At 34.8% G+C, this 19,900-nt stretch overlaps 1 protein-coding gene across 13 annotated transcripts in view; it reads right to left on the reverse strand.

Annotated features, from left to right (window-relative positions):
- LRRK2 (leucine rich repeat kinase 2) overlaps window positions 1-19,900 on the reverse strand; it is a 145,744-nt gene that overhangs the window by 107,659 nt on the left and 18,185 nt on the right. For 12 of the 13 annotated variants that reach the window (XR_014252805.1, XR_014252806.1, XM_082422516.1 and 9 more), the window contains 5 exons: window positions 19,433-19,564; window positions 13,348-13,467; window positions 12,720-12,859; window positions 12,548-12,627; window positions 11,105-11,211 (listed from right to left, as the gene is read on the reverse strand). Coding sequence is in view for 11 of the 13 variants with exons in the window: in XM_082422516.1 (XP_082278642.1) it covers window positions 11,105-11,211; window positions 12,548-12,627; window positions 12,720-12,859; window positions 13,348-13,467; window positions 19,433-19,564 (579 nt within the window). In the remaining 2 variants the exon portion in view is untranslated. The remainder of the gene's footprint in view (window positions 1-11,104; window positions 11,212-12,547; window positions 12,628-12,719; window positions 12,860-13,347; window positions 13,468-19,432; window positions 19,565-19,900) is intronic. The other variant, XM_082422515.1, reaches the window with a different exon arrangement.

Genomic DNA, 19,900 nt, shown 5'->3' on the forward strand with positions numbered 1-19,900 from the left:
AACAGGAGAGGCCACGATAGTGAGAGGCCCGTGCACCGCGATGAAGAGTGCCCCCGCTTGCCACAACTAGAGAAAGCCCTCGTACAGAAACGAAGACCCAACACAGCCATAAATAAATAAATAAGTAAATAAATAAATAAAAATTAAAAAAAAAAAACAACAATATGCAAAACTCCCTCCAGGCCTTCACTTCAATAGTCACCTTCTTTCCTCACTGCCTAGTCACAATTTCATCACCTCTGAACCCTAATATGTATACTCCTTCTTTTTTCTTTTTTTTTTTTTTTAAAGATATGGGGGAAATTTTTTTTTTTAATCAATTAATTTATTTATTTTTGGCTGTGTTGGGTCTTCGTTTCTGTGCGAGGGCTTTCTCTAGTTGTGGCAAGCAGGGGCCACTCTTCATCACGGTGCACGGGCCTCTCACTATCGCGGCCTCTCTTGTTGCAGAGCACAGGCTCCAGACGCGCAGGCTCAGTAGTTGTGGCTCACAGGCCTAGTTGCTCCGCAGCATGTGGGATCTTCCCAGACCAGGGCTCGAACCCGTGTCCCCTGCATTAGCAGGCAGATTCTCAACCACTGTGCCACCAGGGAAGCCCCTATACTCCTTCTTTGCTTCGTATTTTTTTCTTAGCTACCTCACATATCATATATGCCAATTAGCCTTTTTATTTATCTTCCCCACTAGAGTGTAAGCTTCATGAGCCTGGGATTTCTATTTATCTGCTGTATCTCAAGTGCCTAAGGTTCAATAAATATTAATTTGATTTACTAATTAATTAAATGAAGAAAATGTTACACAAGATGCTTGAACCTTCACCTGGTTACCACCATCACAAAACCCAGTTTTTCTGGCCACGAATCCAGTCATTTTTTCTAGAAAACTATACCCAGTCCTACACATGCAATGTTCCCAAGTGTGTTTCAATGACAAGTTGCCCATGGAGATTGGTGAACAAGCTACTTAAGTTCTTAATACTCTCATAAGGCAGAACTCCAAGGACTATACAAAGGGATCTGAGGAAAGTTAACATGGCAAGTGACCAAGAACAAAGAAGTAAGAAAGCAGAAAGAGCAGAGAACTGATTCTGAACAAAGAAACCAAGGTTAACTCCAAATGTAACTAATCCTGTGACACCATAATAAGAATCAGCCCAGGGATTGATCAAAATTGCAGAGATCAAGATTCTTCCCAGGGAAGACCCTGAACTCACCTCCTCCCATGGGCATACCAAAATTACAACTATTTACAGAACAACTATCTATGAGAATGATCTGAAGACTAGCAGAAAAGATATTCCACAACTAAAGACATAAAAGAAGAACCACAATGAGATGACAGGAGGGGTGTAGAATGTGATATAGTCAAGACCCACACTGCTGGATAAGGGACCAAAAAACAGGAGGATAATCACAATTGCAGAAGTTCTCCTCATGGAGCAAGGGGTCCAAGCCCCTCATTGGTCTCTCCAGCCTGGGGGTACTGCACTGGGAAGATGAGCCCCCAGAACATCTGGCTTTGAAAGCCAGTGCGGCTTCTATAGTGGGAGAGCAAGAGGGCTGTAGGAACAGAGATTCCACCCTTAAAGAGTGCATGCGAAGTCTCACACACTTGGAGACCCAGCACACAGTAGATTGAAAAGAGCCTGGGTCAGACCCACTTGCTCATCTTGGAGAGTCTCCCAGAGAGGCAGAAGGTAACTGGGACTCCCCCTGGGCACAAAGATGCTGCTGACAGCCATTTTGGGTAGCATATTCTACCACGAGGACATTGGTGCTGGCAAGTACCATTTTGGAGTTCTCCATCTAGCCAATTAGCACTAGGATTCAGCTGCACCTATCAGCAGGTTGGCACTAGTCCTGGGAACCACTCAGGCCCATAGTCAGCTGCCACGGGACTCTCAGGCACACAGCCAGCCACCCAGGGACCTGGCACTGCCAACCAGCAGGTCGGCACCAGCTCCAAAACCCTAAGCTCTGCAGTCAACTGCCCCAAGACCTCCCAGGCCTGAAGTCAGCCTGCCAGGACCCAGCCCCACCCACCAGTGGGCTAGAACCAGTCCCAGAAATCCCCAGACTGTGCAGTCAGCCATGCCATAACCCAGCCTTGGCCACCAGGGAGCTGCAGCCTCTGCATAGGAGGTCCAGGAGGCCAACCAGCCAGAAACTGGCCCCACCTACCTGAGCACCCATAGTAGTTGGACTCACCACAACAGAAGAGCCCACTCAGACCACACAGGGGGCACTCCTAGAAGATATAGCTCTGTTAACCAGAGGGGAGGGTGCTGCTAGATCTAATAATATGTTTCTATGTAAGGACACTTCTCCAAGATCAGGAAACATAATCAACCCACCTAAACATACAAATAAAAACAAAAAATTAGGCAAAATGAGGCAACAAAGGAATATGTTCCAAATGAAGGAACAAGATAAAATCTCAGAAGAATTAAGCCAAGTGGAGATATGCAATCTACCAGATAAAGCATTCAAGGTAATGATCATAAAGATGCTCAACAAACTCAGAAGAAGAAAGGATAAGCACAGTGAGTTTAACAAAGAGTTAGAAAATATAAAGAAGAATTAAAGAGATGAAGAATACAAAAATTGAAATGAAAATTACAATACAGGGATTCAACAGTAGATTAGATGATACAGAGGAATAGATCAATGAACTGGAAAACAGTGTAGTGAAAAATAACACGAGCTGAACAAAAAAAAAAAAAAAGGAAAAAGAAAACTGTAAAATATGAGTTCAATTTAAGAGAACTCTGAGACAACATCAAGCATACTAACATTCTCATATAGAGACCCCAGAAGGAGAAGAGAGAGAGAAAATGGCAGAGAAATTATTTGAAGTGACAATAGCTGAATACTTCCCTAAACTGGGAAAGGAATAGATATCCAGGTCCAGAAAGCATGGAGAGCCCCAAACAAGATCAACAGATTGAGGTCCATAAAAAGACAAATTGTAATTAAAATGGAAAAAATTGAAGATAAGGAGAGAATATTAAAGCAAAAGAGAAGCAATTAGTTATATACAAAGGAGCTCCCATAAGACTGTCAGCTTAAATTCTGCAGAACAGAAGGGAGTAGCAGGATATAGTCAAAATGATAAAAGGAAAAAATACTCTACCCAGCAAGGCTATCATTCATTTGAAGGAGAGATAGAGTTTTACAGACTAGCAAAAGCTAAGAGTTCAGCACCACTATGCTGTACAAGAAATGTTAAAGAGATGTCTCTGGTGGAAAAAAGATCACAACTAGAAAAATAAAATTTATGAAAGGAAAAATCTCATTGGTAAAGGCAAATAAAGTAAAGGTAGTAGATCAACCACTCATAAAACTAGTAGGAAGGTTAAAAGACAAAAGTAGTAAAATCATCTATGTCCACAGTAAGTAGGTAAGGGATACATAAAACAAAAAGATGCAAAATATTATATAAAAAACACTGAATGTGGAGAGAGTAGTAAAAATGTAGGGATGTTAAAATGCTTTCAAAGTTAAGAGATCATCTTCTCAAGAAAGTAACATTGGAAAAAAGAAAAATACAACAGATTAATGTTTTATATGTGTGTATGTGTGTGTCTGTATATATATCTATAATATATATATAGGAATATATACTCATAATAACAAAATAAATCCATATTTGATCAATAAATGAGAAATAAAAAGTTAAGAGATCAACTTAAAATAATTTTATACACACACACACACACACACACACACACCCCTCACATTAACCACGAACCAAAAATCTATAATAGATACATACTGAAAAGAAAGAAAATAATCCAAACATAACACTAAAGGATAGTCATCAAATCATAAGAGAAGGGAACAAAAAAAAGGAACAAAAAAGAACTACATAAAAAAGCACCCATAAACAAACAGCAATAAGCACACACCATAAATAATTACTTTAAATGTAAAGGGACTAAATGTTCCAACCAAAAGACATAGAGTACCTGAACGGATTATAAAACAAAATCTACCTATATGCTACCTACAAGAGACTCACTTCAGATCTAAAGACACAAACAGACTGAAAGTGAGGGGATGAAAACAGGCATTCCATGCAAATGGAAAAGAAAAGAAAGCTGGAGTAGCAATACTTATATCAGACAAAATAGACTTTAAACAAAGACTGTAACAAATGACAAGGAAGGACATTACATAGTGATAAAGGGATCAATCCAGCAAGAAGATATAACAATTATAAATACATATGCACGCAACATAGGAACACCTGAATACATAAAGCAAATATTAACAAACATACAAAAAGAAATTGACAGCAACACAATAATACTAGGGAACTTTAACACTCAATTTACATCAATGGACAGATCATTCAGACAGAAAATCAATATGAAAACACTGGCCTTAAAAGACACAATGAATCTGATGGACTTAATAGATATGTGTGTGTGTGTGTATATATCACTTTCTATCCAAAAGCAGCAAAATACATATTTCTTTCAAGTGCACATGGAACATTTTCCAGGACAGATCACAGGCTAGGCCACAAAACAAGTCTCAATAAATTTAAAAAGACTGACATCATATCAAGCATCTTTTCCTACCATAATGCTATGGGACTAGAAATCAACTTGAAGAAAAAAACTGCAAAAAAACACAAATATGTGCAGGCTAAACAATATGTACTAAACAACCAATGGGTCACTGAAGAAATCAAAGCAGAAATTTAAAAAATACCTGGAAATAAATGAAAACACAAAGAAAAGAACCCAAATTCTATGGGATGCAAGCAGAAGTAATTCAAAAAGGGAATTATATAGCAATACAAGCATACCTCACGAAACAAGAAAAATCTCAAATAAACAACCTAACCTTATATCTAAAGGACCACAAAAAGAAGAACAAGCAAAACCCAAAATTAGTAGAAGGAAAGAAATCATAAAGATCAGAGAAGAAATAAATGAAACAGAGACTAAAAAAATCAATAGAGAAGATCAATAAAACTTAGAGCTGGTTCTCTGAAAAGATAAACAAAATTGATAAACCGTTAGCCAGACTCATCAAGAAAAAAAAAAAAAGAGACAGAGAGAGAGGACCCGGCCCAAATCAATAAAATCATAAATAAAAAAGAAGTTACAATCGAAACCAAAGAAATATAAAGAATCATAAGACATTACTACAATTATATGGCTATAAAAAGGAAAACCTAGAAGAAAAGGACAAATTCCTAGAAATGTACAATCTCCCAAAACTGAACCAGGAAGAAATAGAAAATACAAACAGACTGATTACCAGTAATGAAATTGAATCAGTAAAAAAACCAAATAAACAAAAAAAACCATCTCCCAACAAACAAAAGTCCAGGACCAGACAGCTTCAGAGATGAATTCTACCACACACTTAAAGAAGAGTAAATGCCCCTACTTCTCAAACTATTCTAAAAAATTGAAGGGAAAGAATGCTTCTGAACCTGTTCTACAAGGCCAGCACCACCCTGATACAAAAACCAAAGATACCACAAAAGAAAATTACAGGCCAGTATAACTGATGAACATAAATGCAGAAATCCTCAACAAAATATTAGCAAACTGAATTCAACAGTACATTAAAGGAATCATACACCACGGTTTATCTCAGGGATGCAAAGATGGCTCAATATTCACAAATCAGTCAATGTGATACACCACATTAACAAACTGAAGAAAAAAAACAGCATATGATGACCTCAACAGATGCAGAAAAAGCTTTTGACAAAATTTAATATCAATTTATGATAAAAACTCTGAACAAAGTGAGTTTAGAGGGAACATACCTCAACATAATAACAGCCTTATATGAAAAACCTACAGCCAATATCATACTCAATGGGGAAAAGCTGAAGCATTTTCTCTAAGATCAGGAACAAGACAAGGATGCCTACTTTTGTCATTTTTATTCAATATAGTATTTGAAGTCCTAGCCATACAAGACAAAGAAATATAGGGAATCCAAACTGGAGAGGAAGGCGTAAAACTGTCACTGTTTGCAGATGACATGATATATATAAAGAAAATCCTAAAGATGCCACCAAAAAAATATTAGAACTAATAAATGAACTTAGTAAAGTTGCAGATACAAAATTAAAATACAGAAATACATTGTGTTCCTATACACACAATGAGAATGAACTATCAGAAAGGGAAATTAAGAAAACAATCCCATATACAATTGCATCGGAAATAAATCTAACTACGGATGTAAAAGACTTATACTCAGAAAACTATAGACATTAATGAAAAAAAATGAAGATGACACAAACAAATGAAAAGTTATTCTGTGCTCATGGATTGGAAGAATTAATACTGTTAAAATGACCAAACTACCCCAGGCAATCTACAGATTCAAAGCAATCCCTATCAAAATACCAATGGCATTTTTCACAGAACTAGAACAAACCATTCTAAGATTTTTAGGGAAACACAAAATACACCAAATATCCAAAACAATCTTAAAAAGAAGAACAAAACTGGAGGCATCACGCTCCCTGATTTCAAACTAATAGTATCAAAACAGTATGATACTGGCAAAACAAACAAACAAACAAACAAACACATAGCCCAATGGAACAGACTAGAGAGCCCAGAAATGTACCCACACTTATAGGTTCATTTACTCTCCAACAAAGGATGCAGGAATATAAAATGGAGTAAACGCAGCCTCTTCCATAAATGGTGTTAGGAAAACTGGACAGCTACATACAAAAGAATCAAGCTGGACCTCCTTTTCACAGGATATACAAAAATAAATTCAAAATAGATTAAAGAATTAAATGGAAGACCTGAAACCGTAAAACTCCTAAAAGAAAACATAAGCAGTATGCTCTTTGACAATGATCTTAGCAATATTTTTTTCGATCTCTCTCCTCAGGCAAGGGAATCAAAAGTAAAAATGAACAAATGGGACTACATCAAACTAAAAAGCTTTTGCCCAGTAAAGAAAACTATTGACAAAATGAAATGGCCACCTACTGAATGGGAGAAGATATTTGCAAATGATATATCTAATAAGGGGTTCATATTCAAAATATACAAAGAACTTATACAACCCAACATCAGAAAAACAAATAACAAGACTAAAATATGGGCAGATGAACCTAATAAACATTTTTCAAAGAAGACTTAGGGATGGCCAACACACACATGAAAAGATGCTCAACATTACTAATCAACAGGGAAATACAAATCAAAACCATAATGATTTATCACCTCACAACTATCAGAATGGCTATCATCAAAAAGACCACAAATAACAAATGTTGGCGAGGATGTGCAGAGAAGCGAACCCTCATGAACTGTTGGTAGAAGTGCAAACTGGTGCAGGCACTATGGAAAACAGTATGGAGATACCTCAAAAAATTAAAAATAGAACTACCATATGATCCAACAATTCCACTCCTGGATATTTATCCAAAGAAAACAAAAATGCTAATTCGAAAAGATATATGCTCATACTAAGTGAAGTAAGCCAGACAGAGAAAGATAAATATCATATGATATCACTTATATGAGGAATCTAAAAAAATGATACAAATGAAGAAAGACAAACATCATATGATATCACTTATATATGAGGAATCTAAAAAATATTATACAAATGAACTTATTTACAAAAAAGAAATAGATTCACAGACACAGAAAACAAACTTACGGTTGTCAAAGGAGGGGAAGGGATAAATTGGGGGTTCAGGATTAAAATATACACACTGCTATATACAAAATAGATAACTAACAAGGACCTACTGTATAGCACAGGGAAGTATACTCAGTATCTTGTAATAACCTATAACAGAAGAGAATGTAAAAAAAGAATACATATATTTACATATATTATAAGTGAATCACTTTGCTGTACACCTGAAGCTAACACAACACTGTAAATCAACTATATTTCAATCAATTTTTTTTAAAAAGAAAAAATATATATATGCACCCCTATGTTCATTGCAGCATTATTCACAATAGCCAAAATATGGAGCCACCTAAGTGCCCATAGATACATGAATGGAAGATGTGCATATCACTGAGCCATGAAAAAAAGTAAAATCTTGCCACTTGCAGCAACATGATGGACCTAAGGGGTTAGGCTAAGTGAAATAAGTAGTAGAGAGACAAATATCCTATGATTTCACTTAAATGTGGAATGTAAAAAGGAAAAGAAGTGAACAAGCAATGAAAAAGAAACAGACTCATAGATACAGCAAACAAACTGGTGGTTGCCAGAGCAGAGAACAGTGGGGGATAAGTGAAAGAGGGTGAGGGAACTTAAGAGGTACAAACTTCCTGTTACACAATAAAGGAGTCATAGGGATGGAATGTACAGCATGGGAAATATAGTCTATAATAATGTAATATCTTTGTATAATGACAGATGATAACTAGACTTACCATGCTGCTCACTTTGTAGTGTATAGAAATATAAAATCGCTATGTTGTGCACCTGGAACTAACAGTGTTGCAGGTCAATTATATTTCAAAAACAGACTCATAGGAAAAGAGGAATTTGTGGTTACCAAAAGCTGGGGGAGGGGTGGAAGGGGGGATTGGATGAAAGTGGTGAAAAGGTACAAACTCCCATTTATGAGATAAATAAATACTAGGGCTGTAATGTACAACATGATTAATATAAGTAACTCTGCTGTGTGTTATATATGAAAGTTGTTAAGAGAGTTAATCCTAAGAGTTCTCATCACAAGGAAAACACTTCTTTTTTCTTTTATTTTGTATCTATATGAGAAGATCGATGTTCACTGAACTTATTGTACTAATAATTTCATAATGCTGTACACCTTAAACTTATACAATGCTTTATGTCAAGTATATCTCAATAAAAATGAAGAAAAAAGCACAAGAAAAAGTATTTTAAAAAGTAAAAACGGTACATCTTCCAACCTAAATACCACCATCTTGCATGGAGCAGGATAAGCTTTCATCAGGGGAAACAACAATGGTTCCATCTAATCAGAGCATGTGACATCTACCTGGCCACTTTAAGCTACTTATGAACTGAACCACCAGTTTAAAAAAGGAGCTACTCTCCTGGCTGATGTGACTGATCCAATTACCAAGGGGAGACAGGTTACTGCTACACAATGGTGGCGAGGAAGACTGTCTGAGATCCAAGGTAACCTCTAGCAGCCTCTTGATACCTGCATCCCCAACAGTAAAAGTGAATTGAAAACTACAGCAACCAACACACTACTATAACATATAAAATAAGTAACCAACAAGTACCTACTGTATAGCACAGGGAAGTATACTCAATATTCTGTAATCACCTATAAGGGAAAATAATCTGAAAAAGAATATATGTATGTATGTATGTATGTATGTATAACTGAATCACTGTGCTGTACACCTGAAACTAACACAACATTGTAAATCAACTATACTTCAATAAAAATAAAAACAAAAACAAAAACAAAACAAATTCAAAAAAAAAAAAGAAAGAAAGAAAACTACAGCAACCAAAAAAAAGCAGTATGACTGAGGACTTTGACCTTTCATGGATGAAGGGTTGGGTCACTCCAGAACCAGGAGCAACTGAAGTTCCGGTGGAGGACATGGGAAATATGGAACGAGGAGACGAAAACAGAAACTATAGATACTAACTAAATATATACACATATACACATACACATACACCAACTACGACCTGGTGACCAATTACAGAAATGAGTACTACTATAGTAGCTTTAGCTAATGTCTCCAGGATTCTTACACGTATGTGTCAATATGTATAAAGTAATCCTTTTCTTAAAAAAACAACAACAACAACAAAAAAGAAGCAGTTTAAATCTCACAAAATCATGGTTGTTTTGTTGATATATCAAAGATTTCCAGGGGGTTAAGAACTACAGCACCAACACAATGTGGTTTGTACATGGTAAGGGTTTGTCTCCTCTCTAAGGGGCCTCACACAAAAAACAGCCAAGGCCAGTGCTCATTTTCAAGAGTGAGATCCTCATCCAGGCCTCTGCACAGTAGAGGATGGGAGACTCAAGAAGAGCAGTTTCCTTTTTTGCCACTCCTGCTCTGACTCATTATCCCTTGAAGGCAACCTCTGGCTATCTCTCAGGGCTCTTGCCAGCTCAAGCCTCTTATGATGGCCTTTTCAGTGCCATCAGAGAGGTAGAGTGAGAAAGGAGGAAAACAAAGAAGTGATTTTTCTCTTGATTTGACTTAAATAATAGTGAAGGAAACATGCATGAGGAGGTTTCTTTATTCTTTTCACTCTAACCAGGTTCTCTACTAAAAGCTGATGCTAACACTGGTCTTATTTTCAAGCTTTCAGTGTTTTTCTCTATTTTTCTCCCTCCAAAAATATCCTTCAAGAGCTGCCAAGTCCCAATGCCTGTATGCTGAATTTTCTCCCAAGATTTTCTGGCAGTATTTCCTGTTTATGAGGGCAGGAATCAGAGCAGCCTGAGCCTCAGTTTTAAACCTAAAGTGTTCTTCCAAAGGTATAACAGCCAATTTTTTCTCCCCTTAATAATGCAAAGCTAAAAGATTTACATGTAAAGGACTATTTTTTAAAATTTTTATAATGGACAATTTTAGCAGATTTTACAATGGTGAATATCTCTCCACCCATTGCATTCCTAAGAAAATAACAAGAAGAGTGTATAAAGAAAACTGGGGGAAAGAAGTGACCATTTGGCGATTATTATAGATATCCAAAAAAAATACCACTGGACACAAGCTAAAAGTCCATCAACAAGAAACTGGACTATAAAATAGGAAACAGGCATGCATTGGGAAACTACACAACCATTAAAAACAATAATGTGAGAATTTACATTTATCAACATAAAGAAATGTAAAATTTGTTTATAAAAGATTATAATATCATCCCATTTCTCCAAAAAATATAAAGTATATTGTATATGTCATCTGTAAGTACATACATAGAAGTCCAGAAGAAGAACATCAAAATGTTATTTTCTTCTTTATCCTTTTACCTATATATCAATATATCAGATGTATATATTTACATATCTGGAGTTTTTACAATATATTGCTTTTATAATTTAAAAAATACCACAAAATGTGTTTCTTTTTATTAAAATATATGGTGTATCTCTTACCATTTTGTTCTAACAGAGTCGACAATGCATTTGCAGATGCCTGGAAGACTTCTTTTGATGAAGAATGCATCAGCATCGAGAGCATCACTTCCCTGTGAGCTGGGAACCTTTCACAAATTCAACCACAATATTAATAGTAATCTCTTTAATAATTAGCTCAAATATTCACTTACTGTTATCTAATCTCTTTAACAACAAATAAGGGCAGATAAACAATATTTTATGCCACCTCTACTCATAGGAGTGAATTACAGTTAAACAGTTTTATATTTAAAAATTATATTCAAATCCATGAACTACTAATAAAGTAGTATTTCTGTTTCTTCAAAGTAGATAAGCAGTAGACGGAGAAAATAAAAGACTCAGCAGATATATAAAGAGGTGCTAAGAGTAAAAAGATTAAATGAGCAAAAGAAGATGATATAAGCAAGAAATGAAAAATTAAAAGTCATAATGAAGCAAAGTGAATTTTTTAATGTAGAGCATAAATATGTTTTAATGATGTATTTATTTTAATGATCTCCTATGGATTTTGAGGAATTAGTGTCTATGACCTGAAATTTATAAACTGCAACATGAACCAACCTTATCCTAATTTCTTTAAAAGATTGCTCAAAGCAGATTAGAAGGCTGGTTTAACATATATTTTTCAAAATTTACTGTTTCCATTCAAAATAGATGTTTAAATAAATAGCATCTGTGTCATTAATTCCCTTCTGACTGGCAGTAGATCACTCTGCTGACAGGCTGTCAGGATTTGAGATGCAGAATATTATATTTAAATTTCCAAGGTAAGTCATTCAAAATTTAAAATCCAGAGGATATGCAGAGCCAACAGTAAAAATCTAAGCAGTTGCTCATGGACATTAAACAAATCTGATATACTCAGAACTCGTGTATCTGTGGGAGAGATGACTGGTCTTATGAGGTTTAAATGGTGCTCCCATAGAAAGCATCCTCAAGAGCTGACAGCTACAGATAACCCTCTCAAGAGAAGACAGGTCAACACTGCTACACCAAGTGGGGAATCACTATAGGAGGCTTCTAACCACATCTAATTCCTGATATTGACAACCTGCTGGCTAGTAACCACAACAGAAAAGGTCACAGATTGCTCTGCGATTTCTATCACTTGAGATTAATTAATATGGCATTTTAAATGATTAGCCAGAAAACTGAAAGGTTCTTTCTTGATGATTCATAATTTACTGAATGACTCTTGATTCTAAATCAGTAATAACTCTCAAACAAACCACCTTTTACTAACTATCCAAGGCAATGGGATCAAAATATATATCCACAAGTATTTTGTGGCAACACTTAAAACATAAATGCCTACATCAAAAATATTTCAAACAATAAAAATTTCAGTTATGGTATTTCATGTGGATTGATTAAAAATATGACTGAAATTTTCTATCATATAGAATCAAAACTACTGACTGGCCATCTTCATCTCCAATCTTCTCATGTAAACTGTTTTGGTACATAAGGAGATTATTCAGGGCCCAACATGCAGCCTCCTGGATTAGGGAAGGAAAAAAGAAACCTGTCAAAAAATAAATTATTGAACAAACCATTTTGAACGACTATAAAATTTATGAAAGAGTCCAACCTGCACATGCTTGTTCTTTCTATGCCACGTTAATGCTTTGTAGCAGGCTTCCAGCCAAAACAATTTATCTTCTTCTTCATCATCATTCTCCTGATTCTCATTCTTTTCCTCTAAGTCTTGATTTAAGAAAATGGTCTCAGCTTGGAAAAAATGTAAACATGTAACTTACTTACACTTTGAATGACCAACTCTAAGTCCGCATATTGAAACATTATCAACAGAGTGAGGTATTCTTTAGTAGTGGCCCTGGTTAATTAAAAGACCTTTTTAATATATTACACATTTCATCATACTGCTATCCCATCTAGATAAATTACCAAATGAGCAAGAGGGTACCAAACAAAACTAATAGGCTAGAGGGAGATTAATTAAGGAAGTTAGTGCTAATAATAAAGCTAAATCAAGGATGTATTTACTGATATCTGAACTGGGAAGGATGTACTTACCACAACTGTTAGTTCCCTTGAAAGTATCGTCTATTGGAAAATGAGTTACATTAAGACAGAAAAGGCATTTAAGGGTTCCTTCTCTACATATGACTTTCTTCTTATAATGTTATCTTGTTATAATGTTAATATTCAAGATCAAATGCACCTGTAAGAATTTCCTTGTTAGTAAAGTTACTTACTGAGGAGAGCTAAACAGCTGAGTGCTGCAATCTGTAATGCTGCATTCTCTGAATACTGCTGCACAGCTTTCACCACAAACTCATGCACCTCGTTTAATACCAGGATATTAAAAAAATTACCTAAAAGTTAAGTGAGATATTAGTGGAATTCTCATCCATGGAACTTAAATTACCTTTAATCACATAACAGTATTTAAATCAACAAATTTGAGTAGTGATGACTATTCTTAATGACATTAAAACATATATTTACTTTAATTAAAATAGCTTAAGAGGATTGCATAAAGTATTGAAAATTTATTTTATGCACTCATTCAATTATCTTGCTTAGACAACGGAACTGACTGGGCAAAAAAAAATTAAATGTTTGAGTTATATTAACTTGTGTTCGTTGACTCCCTCTCATGTCATCATCATATTAAAACAATGAGGTATCTGTTACTCATGACACTACAATAGTCAGTGTACAAAATAGCTTAATTTTCCTGCCTTCTAAAACATGGGGGAAAAAAACCTCCCTTGTCATTAAATGCTTTTGCTGAAACAGCCTTCTGTCACTTAAAGAATAGTGCTCAGAAAACCCATGGGCACACTTATCATTACCTGATCTTGTCTATGATAATCTTAGAAGAAAAATATGAGAATATTTTACTATCTCTAACCCAACCCAGGAAGACATCCCTTACATTTTTATACTCATTCTTCTCATAATCATATAGAAATCTAAATCCTTATAAGGAAAAAAATTGTAAATAACAGTCCAAAAATATGTGCCTCCTTCCACTTAGCTTAACCGTAACTTACTAACAGTCACCAAGTTTCCTTCTAGGAGTAAGAATGAAACTCCTAGTTAGCTATATGTGTAATTAGATGATCCCTGAGACACACAGCCAGAATTGGAAAAGATTCTATACCATGAAAAGACTAAAGTCCACACTAAATATTAATCAAGGCTTCAAAATCAAAAGGCAGATTAACTAGGTGTAGCTCTTCTTTATCAACATCTTTTTATGTTCATGCCTCTTCCGCATTCACCCATTAAGCTGACATACTCCCCAGCCCTTAGTGGTCTCTCGTCTTGGAGGGTCATTTCAAAAAAGGTTCTTTTCCACTTTTACCAGCTTATCTAAACTTGGGCTGTCTCACCTCCTTTTCCCTAGTATTATTCCCATGCCACTGCCAACAGTTGCTCTACCACTGAAAACTGTGTGACTCTGAGCAAACATCAGTGAGACTGGCCTTATCTTATTTTCATTTATATTTATGTGAAAATACATAGTAAATTATATAAGGCCTTTAAATGCATTAACCCCATAACTGAATTTCATAATTTGACAAAATGCTTAGTATTTATTTACTGACTTTGGGTTTTTATTTTAATTATGAGGAAGAAGTGAAAAGTTTTATTCAGCTTCTTTGAAACAATAACAGGGACAATAAATTCTCTAGTCACTAAGAAAGCACCTTTAACTAAAGATCAATTTGAGGAAATTCGCTGGTGGTCCAGTGGTTAAGACTCTGCACTGTCACTGCCAAGGGCCTGGGTTTAATCCCTGTTCAGGGAACTAAGATCCCATAAGCCTTGAGATGCAGCCAAAAAAAAGATCAATTTGATGACTTTTTACTTTCAAAAAATGTCACAGAACAATATAAAACTTATAAATGATATGATAGTTTATATGGTTTATTTAATTTCAACAGTATAATGTCAACCACCCTTAATGTGCTATTGTAGACCTATTTGAAAATCAAGTACCATTTCCTAATCATGACAATAAAACCACTTCTTCGTCTGGCTCATTTAAGGGATTAAGGTAAACTCACATTCTTAGTATGTCGTGCAAGTTTTAACTTGAGTGGTAAGTCGCAGAACATGAAATAGAGAATTCTATATTAGTGTGTTACTCTATTAGCTAGATTTAAGAAATCAACTTTTGAATTACTTTAAAACTTTCCCAGATATCAGCTAGCTTGTACAACTGTGTGCTTCTTCATGAAAATATGAGTAAAATTCTCACCTGATAAAAGAAATAAACTAGTAAATGGTTACAACATTTTAGAAGAAATGCTTTGTTTTGCTTAGGAATGCAGAAATCTGGATTCTTAGCCTGATTTTACCACTTACTGACTACATAATCTTGGATAAGACACACAGACTTGCTAAAATAGGTCCTCATCTGTAAATACAGAGATAATAAAAATATCACATCTCCCAGGATTGTTTCAAGGATCAAAAAATTATATATTATATATGAAACTACTTTAGAAAATATGACAGAAATGTGCAAATAAGACATTATTTTCATATCTCCACAGTTTTGGTCATATGATAAGCATTCAATAAATGCTTATCAAGGAAAGAAACAAACTGAAGTTGTGTATGCAAATTAGAATTCAATTTATAAAAATTCCATTTTAACTGAAACTACCTAGTAATATTCCTAAGGCTAAAATCAATTGCAGAATTATACAAATTCTGAATTATACAGGGGATATAGCCATATTTCTGTAAATGAAAATATAAGTTGCTACAATAAAAACATAAAAATGAGATTTTTCAAATGAATAATGATTTTTTTCCCAAAGTTATAGTGATGAAAAGTCAAATGTCTATTATAATAATCCTGATTTTGCACAAAACATTTCTGGTGATCCTTTTTAGAAAAGGTTGTCGGAACCAATTTCCAACAGTTAAGGATCCTACCTTACTATTCACCAACCATTTACTTTTTTTTTTTTTTCAATGTTCTCATCTTTTATTTTTTTATTTATTTATGGTTGTGTTGGGTCTTCGTTTCTGTGCGAGGGCTTTCTCTAGTTGTGGCAAGCGGGGGCCACTCTTCATCGCGGTGCGCGGGCCTCTCACTATCGCCGCCTCTCTTGTTGCGGAGCACAGGCTCCAGACGCGCAGGCTCAGTAGTTGTGGCTCACGGGCCTAGTTGCTCCGCGGCATGTGGGATCTTCCCAGACCAGGGCTCGAACCTGTGTCCCCTGCATTAGCAGGCAGATTCTCAACCACTGCGCCACCAGGGAAGCCCCCCATTTATCTTTTAATGCGTTGTTCTCCTCACAAAAACATCAAGGAAATCTCCAAGGTGTGTATTGAGGGAGTTGGGGGAGGCTCAACAAGGAGCTGAAACAAGAACTGTGAGCTGAAAGCAAATGGACAAGCCAGAGTAGCCATGTGGGAAAGTATGAGTCACTGTGATCAACCAGCCTTGATCAGACTAGCCTTGTACTCTCTCCAAAGGAGGGTAGCTCAACCAGAGTCTCCCACTTCAAGTTTGAATCTTAAAAAGATTCTAAAGTGGTCCCAGGTCAGTCCTGTGCCCTGGCTCCTGGCAAACATCTCTGGATGAGATGTTTAGGTCCTCAGGATTCTCAGAGATTAAACTCAATCAAAGAAAAACTCACAAACATACAGGAAAACAAGACTCCATGACAGACAAGCAGTCAGCACAGGAGCAGGAGGTTTAAACTCTCAAGAACTTCATATATTGGAATTATCAGATACAGAACACAAGATAGCTATGTATTAATGATTAAAGAAATAAAATTAGAATAAAAGAAAAGAATAAGGGGAAGGGAAGAGTGAATAAGAGTCAGTCAAAAGTTACCTGGCAGATCTGAAAATAAATATATAAATTTTTTATATTTTTTATATTTTAGAGTTTTTTTATAAATATATAAAAAATCTAATAAAATGACCAAGTTGAATTTATCACAGGAGTACAAAGTGGCTTACTATTAGCAAACCTGTATATGCAATTCTAATTCTCCATATTATCAAGATAAGAGGAAAACAAATGATCTTAAAATTTTTTTAAATATTTGATAAAATTCAATACTCATAATTCTTTTTAAAAGGCCCACATATTAAAATAAAAGCAGGGACTTCCCTGGTGGCGCAGTGGCTAAGACTGTGCTCCTAATGCAGGGGGCCTGGGTTCGATCCCTGGCCAGGGAACTAGATCCCACATGCATGCTGCAACTAAGAGTTTGCATGCCACAACTAAGGAGCCCACATGCAACAACTAAGACCCAGCACAACCAAATAAATAAATAAAATTTTAAAAAATAATAATAATAAAAAAATAAAAGCAAACAAGAAACAGAAGGAAACTTCTTAACTTGATAAAAGCTACTTGTCACAAAACAAACAAGATTAACAACAACAATAACAACAACAAAAACCCATATAATAAGCATTATTCTGGATGGGAGAATATAAAGCATTCCCTTTAAAATCAAGAAAAAGACAAGGATGCCTACTATCACTGCTTCTATTCAACACTGTACTAGTAATTGTGGGCCATGCAAGAAGACAAGGAAATCAAATTAAATAACTGCTACACAGAAAACCTAAGAGCATTTATAAATAAATTTTTAGAATTAATAAGGGTTTAGATAAGATCAATATGCAAAAAATCATTTGCATTTCTTTACACATACACAGTTCAAAAATACAATTTTAAAAAAGACACCATTTATAATAACAAAAATAGGGTACCTAGAAATAACTAATAAGATGTGCAAGACTTGTATGGAAAAAATTATAATGTAAAGTTGTCAGTTCTTAAATTGATCCATATATTCTGTATGATTTAAATCAAAATCCAAATAGAGTTTTCCAAGGAACTGGACAAGTTAATTCTAAAATGTATACGGCATTGTAAAGGCCCATGAAAAAAGCCAAGCTGTAACCAAAAAAGAAGAATATATAATGACTTTACCTATTAGCTTTTGAGATATCAGGACTCACAGAGCTATAATAATTTAAACAGTTTGATATGGAGCCCGACAAATCAAATCAACAAACACAACAGAACAGCAAAAACAGAAACATACATATATTACATATTATAAACCTATAAATAATACATACATATTTTATACATATATTCAATATATGATACTACTGGGAAATGGATGAACCATATAATAAATTGTGCTCTCCATATTATAAATGGGGGGGTGGGGTAATTGAATTCCTACTGTATAAAATAATTCCAAACAGATTTTAACACTTTAATGCTTAAATTAGAAAGATTTTGGATAAAATGTGGAATACATTTATTATCTTAGGCAAAGGAAGGATTTCTTAAAATACATAAAAAAGGGTAAATCACAAAGCAACTAATCATGAAATTAAACTATACCACAAAAGCCACATAAAGAAGATAAAAAGACAGCTCACCAATCAAGACAAAATATTTTCGATACATATAACTGACCACCAAAACATTATTAGCCAGAACTAAGAATCAATTTTTAAAAAGACAGACTATACCATGGAAAACAGAAAAAGGCAAATCAGGTACTCCACAAAAAGAGGAAGCACCAATAGCAAAGAAATATTTGAAAAGATATTCACCTTCCTTTACATTTTCATAGCAAAACAGATGGTAGTAGCATAAAACAAGACATAAACCAATGTCCATGGACAGGAAAATGGATAAATAAATTGTGGTATACTCACATCATAGAATACTACATACAACTATATGCAAAAATATTCATGAGTCTTATAAACAAAATAGTTTTTAAAAACTTGCAGAAGACAACACTCAGCATGATGCCATTTTTATCAAGCAAAAACAAGCAAACGTTAACAATTTTGTTTACAGAGATAAATGAATGTAGTAAAATTTAATTTAGAAAGCAAAAGGTTTATTAACACAAAACTCTGGAGAGCGTTAACCTCTGTAGAGAAAGTGGAAGAAGGGCAGAGCCCAGAGTAGCTTTACCAGCACTGGTAATGTACTAATACTTAAGTTGGGTGAGGAGTTCTTTTGCACTGTGCTTCACATTTTCTATATGTTATGCTTATTCTTTTGTATGTATCAACTATTTACATAATACTTTAAATATAGCATAACAGTGATAAGACTTCTCATATTGCACACTTTTATTTTTGCCACTCCTATTAAAATTCCACCTAAGAATGGCAGAACAGTTTGCTAATTTACAATATTTCCATCCAGTGTATGTCAATATGTTACTTATCCATAAACATAAACATATGTATGCTATATATACTTACATCATATAGACTGCGATAAATTAACCAAGAATTATAACTTACCTAATGTAAGCCTATGGAGCAAGCAGCAACTCACTTCTTGAATTTTTTCACTGATAGGGAATGCTATCATGGCTTCTACCACAATATTATAACACCTGACATTGCCACTCATGAGGACTTCAACATTACTGCCTAAATTTAAAGAAATCATAATTATCAATAAGGTAATAATTTCCCCTTTGAAATATGCATACAAAGACACCTTACAGAGATTTTAAATATATGGCAGTATAATGGCTACATTTCCAAATTTAAATATCATGTTCTGTCAAATAGCTATAAAAATACTGTTGTTCGATGTTAATATAATACGATTTAGGACTCATCTCTAGCATTAAGGGAAAGTTGCTTTATTCCTGTATTTTTGGCTTAAAAACTTTAAAAAAATAAAGGGAAAACTGAGAGTGCTTTTTATATAAGTCAAAATGTGTAAAGTTTTGGCCGTAAGTTTTCAAATAAATGGATTTG

Source organism: Balaenoptera physalus (assembly GCF_965194825.1).
Source record: "Balaenoptera physalus genome assembly, chromosome: 13".
Lineage (NCBI taxonomy): Eukaryota > Metazoa > Chordata > Mammalia > Artiodactyla > Balaenopteridae > Balaenoptera > Balaenoptera physalus.